The sequence below is a fragment of the Lucilia sericata genome, unplaced genomic scaffold (assembly GCF_015586225.1).
Source record: "Lucilia sericata isolate MDLA Ls3-8-SP2 unplaced genomic scaffold, ASM1558622v1 Contig000175F_arrow, whole genome shotgun sequence".
Taxonomy (NCBI): Eukaryota; Metazoa; Arthropoda; class Insecta; order Diptera; family Calliphoridae; genus Lucilia; species Lucilia sericata.
Genome location: NW_023994203.1, coordinates 231,068 through 236,729, shown reverse-complemented (window position 1 = coordinate 236,729; position 5,662 = coordinate 231,068). Strand labels below are relative to the sequence as shown.

At 31.8% G+C, this 5,662-nt stretch overlaps 1 protein-coding gene across 1 annotated transcript; it reads right to left on the bottom strand.

Annotated features, from left to right (window-relative positions):
* Positions 1–1,862: 1,862 nt before the first annotated feature.
* Positions 1,863–5,144, bottom strand: LOC119601583 (omega-amidase NIT2-A-like). The gene is made up of 5 exons (XM_037952597.1): positions 4,875–5,144; positions 4,382–4,722; positions 4,141–4,321; positions 2,211–2,444; positions 1,863–2,108 (listed from the first exon to the last, which is right to left on the bottom strand). The coding sequence occupies exons 1-5, from the start codon at positions 4,891–4,893 to the stop codon at positions 2,017–2,019; spliced, it is 867 nt and encodes a 288-aa protein (XP_037808525.1). The 5' UTR covers positions 4,894–5,144; the 3' UTR covers positions 1,863–2,016.
* Between the last annotated feature and the right edge of the window lie 518 nt (positions 5,145–5,662).

Below are 5,662 nucleotides of genomic sequence, written 5' to 3'. Positions count from 1 at the left end.
AGGTATAATGACTACTCATTCAATGACTTCAATCGATAATTCGGTAGTAACAACTTACCTGTGTTCTAAAAACATAGATTTAACAAATGAAATATTCGGTAATTGCAACCAATTTATGTGGTAGTTGTTGTAACCGACCAAATTCGATTGGAAACAAATTCGGTTGCGACAACGAATCTGTTTTCTCTGTGTATACCATTCCGCTCAAAATCACTTTCTTAGCCGATTTATCTATGTCCGTCTGTCTGTTTGTCTATCCGTCCGTCTGTGTGTCCATGTAAATATTGAATGAAATTTGGCACAAACTTTTCTTTTGATCCAAGGACGAAGCACAAATCTGTCAATTATTTCGTATAGCTCCCATACAACCGTACTCCCCGTATAGGGCTTTTGAGCTCATAAATATGTTAAATGTTCTTGTATCACTCCAAAAATTGGTAAAACTTAATGATCTGGCCTTATTTGACCTTATCCTCCATACTAAGTCCGCTTCAGAAAATGACTTGATGATCCAAATTTACTTATAAACGCTAATATCAAGATGATATTTTGCATAAATAGCTGAGGTAAGCGTTAATACTTCTCCATATAACCCCTCATTTAGAAAATCCCTTTTTTGTAAACAAATTGTTAAAATATTTCTGAATTAAGGTAAAAATGAAATTAAATACATTATTATTAAAAAAACAAGTAAGAAATTATAGTCGGGCAAGGGCGACCATATAATACCCTACACCTGTTACAAAATTAAAATGTGATTTAGTTTTCATAATAAAGCATTTAAGTTGAATTGTACCTTGTCTCAGATATACTTAAGCCATTTATTGTTGAATAAAATTGTGGACTTTTAAGTCAAATTTTGAAGGGGGCTTTGTATAGGGGCTATGGTCAAATAAGACCCTATAACTATGAAATTTTTGAGAGTTATCAAGGCTAGTAGTGAACTTGGTTTTGCAGCTTTTTGTCGGGATACGAGTATATTAAACATAATTATGAACTTAAGAGCCTTATTCGGTGGGTTCAGTTGTATGTGGGCTAGGTGAAATAATCGATCGACGTTAACCATTTTCAATAGGCTTCATCTTCGGCACCATAGAAGATCATGTGCCAAATTTCAATATGATTATAAGGTTTACAAGCCCTATTCGGGGGTTCAGTTGTATGGGGGCTAGGTGAAATAATGGACCTATGTTAACCATTTTTAATACTCTTCTTTTCTGATACCATAGAATACCGTGTGCCAAATTTCATTGAATTATCTTTAAAATTGCGACCTGTAGTTTGATTACAAGGTTTACAAGCCCTATTCGGAGGTTCAGTTGTATGGGGGCTAGGTGAAATAATGGACCCATCTTAACCATTTTCAATAGACTTCGTCCCTGTGACAATAGAAGATCATGTACCAAATTTTTTTCAATTTCAAAATTGCGACCTGTAGTTTGATTACAAGGTTTACATGTAATCAATCATAAGCCGATTGGTATACTTTAAGGTGGGTATAGGTATACTTTATTGTGCGTTATAAACATCAGCACAAACCCAATATACCCTCCCCACTAAAGTTGTGTAGGGTATAATAATGAAAATTTGTTACATAATCACTAGTGTAGAGTATCATATGGTCGGTCATGCTCGACTATAAATTCTTACTTGTTTTTATTATTTTTATATTAAGTAATGAAAAAACAAATACCGCCTTCTTCATAAACGGCTATTAAAGTTAACAATGGTTTACTTAACACAATATCCATATAAAAACCCAATTTTAAACATTTTTGCAGTAGGCCTGTATTCTTTACACTATTTATTACTAAAATATTGATAGTCGATTACCACTATAGAGGAATTATAAAAAGAGCTAATTGAACAAAAACATTACATTAAATTTTTTTTATTTCCATTAATAAAACAATAACTTTTATATAAATACAACAAGAAAACAATATAAAACAACTTCCATCAGCGAACATTTTTATCATCAACTGCAATAATATGAACTTGTCAAGCCGCAAATAATTATTGCTTTATGATATTTGTGTTGTACATATCAGTGCGGCGTTGACCAAACAAAGGCAATTGACGGCGAACATCATCGACCATTTGGAAATCTGCAAGAGAATATGCATGAAATAAATTATTTGGAAAAGATTTAATTTAATAAAGTGTCTGCTTGGACAAACACAAATAGATTGACACTCTTTAGCACTTACCAAGTTCATCAATAACTATTTCACGCATAATACCAGCTTCACGTTGTACACGGCCCCATGGATCGACAATCATGGAATGACCGTATGCAACATAACCGGACATATTGTTGCGTGAGGGAGAGCAAGTGACGACAAATAGTTGATTATCGTTGGCACGTGAACGTTGCAAAAGTTCCCAGTGCATAGGACCTTGGCAAATACAGAAGGCTGATGGATAAACTATCATATCACAGCCTACACAGTATGAAAACAATTGAAAAAACCTCAATTATTATTGGTGAATATATGTATGTATTTATGTACTTATTAAATATACGCAGTTAAATAATAATGACAGAAATAAATGATAATTTTTGTGAATTAAAATTTAATTATAAATAATTGTGGTAGATGGAATTAAGAGTCATGTTATATAGCTTTCGAATGTTATGGTAGCGAAACATAGTGAAAATACATATAAAATTGTTATAATAAAATTGTGCAATCGCTTGAAAAGGTTTTATTACCGTATACATATGTATGTATTTACATTTGTATAAGACAGTTTTAATGGCCTTATATCTTCGTGATTAAAATTGTTAGAAGTTGTAACCATCATATTTAGAAAGATTTGTATAGTATTTATAAAAATTTCGGAGAAATCGAAATTATTTAAGAGCCAGATTCTGCAGTAAATTTTAAAGAATGATTTTGCTTTCAATACAAATGTTTGAAAAACTACCTATCGGGACTTTGACCAAGGCCAATGGTTTGGAATAGATATATATATATATATATTTTTAGACAAAAATCAGTAACACACATAGGTCCGTCTTCGTTTTTTAAGTAACTTTCAAACAGATCGCTACATTTGAAAAATAAAACAAGTAAGAATGTATAGTCGGGTGTGGCCGACCATATGATACCCTACACCAGTTATGAATATTAAATGTGATTTATTTTTCATAATAAAACATTTATCTTCAATATTCCCTTGTTCCGATACATTTAAGCACTTTATGGATGAAAAACTAATTTTCTGCAAGAGGCTTTATATGGGGGCTAGGGGCAAATATGGACCAAGCCCGATAAAAAACTTTGTGAGTATATTTATATTTACATAATATTTTATTGTGCTGAATTCCATCGCGATATTTGTGTTTATAAGTTAATTTGGGACATTCAAGTAATTTTCTGAAGGGGACTTTGTATGGGAGCTAGGGTTAAATGGGGCCCGATCTTTATGAAATTTAGCAGGGTCATCAAGACTTCTATAAAACTTAGTTGTGCCCTATATCTGTATATTTAACATAATTATGAGCTCAGAAGCCCTTTTAGGGGGGTTCTGTTCTATGGGGACTAGGTGAAATAATGGACCGATTTTAACCATTTTCAATAGGCTTCGTCCTTGGGTCAAATAAAACGTGCGTGCCAAATTTCAACCAATTATCTTGAAGATTGCGACCTGTACCTTGCGCACAAGGTTTACATGGACAGCCAGCCAGACGGACGGACGGACATAGCTTAATCGACTTTGAAAACGATTCTAAGCCGATTGCTATACTTTAAGGTGGGTCTAGGACGAATATTTTTGTATGTTACAAACATCAGCACAAATCCAATATACCCTCCCCACTAAAGTGGTGTATGGTATAAACAGTTTATACTGAATAAATTATTCTTATAAAAATGTTTTTTATCTGAAATTGTACTAATTTTTCACTTTTGGTGCTTACAACGAAAAATCACTAGACACCGAAAATAATACACTGTTTGAAAATAGTAGAAATGAACGATATGCAGGTATTTGTGTCAGATATTACTGCTAAAAGGACTCAAAGGTTCTTAGTTCAGCTAAAGAATAACGAAGAATTGTATTCATACTTATAGATGATAATTTTTCAATATTAAACCATTTCAATGATATTAATTTTAAACTCAACAAACTTACCTTGATTACGGTAAACGCGAGCCAATTCATCAAAACGTTTGTCGTGGCAAATACCAATACCAACTTTGTGATTGAAAATATCGACAACGGTAAAATCATTGCCAGCTGATAAAGCTAAACCTTCATTGAATTTAGCACCGCCATCATTCTCCACATCGATGTCAATGTTGAAAAGATGAATCTAACAATAACAAGTCAATGAGATAAAAATCAATCCAACTGAAATGTACCAATTACCAACCTTACGATGTCTGCCAATAAGTTTGCCCTCAGGTGACCATACGGTGCAGGTGTTATACAACTTATCCGAATCAGCACGCTCAATTATACTACCACCAATGATGTAAATACCCAAAGTTTTTGCAACTTTTGACAAAGCCTGGCATGTTGGTCCTTCAGGCACTTTTTCAGCGTACTTGGCAAAATACTCTACACCATATGGAGCATTGAAACTTTCTGGTAAAATTACCAATTGTACTTTGGGATTTTTTTGCTTGGCCTCTTTGATGGCTTCAACGGCATTTTGTACATTTGTGGTCACATCGTGGCCACATGGCAATTGGCACATTGCAATTGTTAGTTCTGCAATAATAAAATGGAATTAAATTAATTAAATGTTAAAAAGAGGATTCGAATCGTATTAATTAAAAAAGCCGCATAAAAATTAAAATAGTAAAAAAACACACACAACAGGATTAATTGTAATTCCATTAAATCAATTTACTTTTACTGACTTTTATTATTTTGTGACATGTTTGCACTTTACTGTCCAATAATCTCCAATGATTTTAAGAGTTTTAAACCGTTTGGCGTCCGGCTTTTTACTACATTAAATTCGTAGTTTGTTTGTGAGCTTTAAATAAATTTTGCATGCGATTATGTTATCAGCTATATTGAGTTTAATACAGTTGGGCCACAATTGTTTTTATTTGTTTAACCTAATCAAAGTACTAGTAAATGTGCGGGTATTCGTTGCAAGTCATTAAGTTTGCTACAGATCTAATTGGTAAAAATACTGTCATAGTAAAGTTCAGTAGCTCCATATATACATACATACATTTAGTGATAACAAATTTAATATTTTAACAACGAAAAAAAAAATTATAAATAAATAAAAATACTTTTTACAACTAAATATTGTACATTTTTAAACATTAGTTTCTGTAGAGTATTTTCAATTCGTCTTATTATTTTCTATTTCTCTAAGTCATCAGTTTATTTTTAGTTTTGTTATTTAAAATTTAATTCGTTGTGACTTTTACACTTTAAATGACTTTGATAATTCTAATAAATTTTGGAAGGCCTGTCTATTCTATCATTTTTAGTTATTTTGTTCACATAAATAAAAAAGAAAAGAAATAAAAATATGTTTTTGCGAAATAATTAAAACAATAAAGAATTGCAAATATCTATATCCGTTATGTTGGAATAAAAAACAGTGATACAATTTTAAATTTTTTTATTGGACTTTAATGAGACCATATACACAAGACACTAGAGATCATATACGTACATATATATA

Coding starts and splice junctions, on each gene's coding strand:
- LOC119601583 (XM_037952597.1), bottom strand. Junction 4,322..4,381: donor TTATTGGCAGACATCGTAAG/GTTGGTAATTGG, acceptor TGTTATTGTTAG/ATTCATCTTTTCAACATTGA. Junction 2,445..4,140: donor TCGCGTTTACCGTAATCAAG/GTAAGTTTGTTG, acceptor CATACTGTGTAG/GCTGTGATATGATAGTTTAT.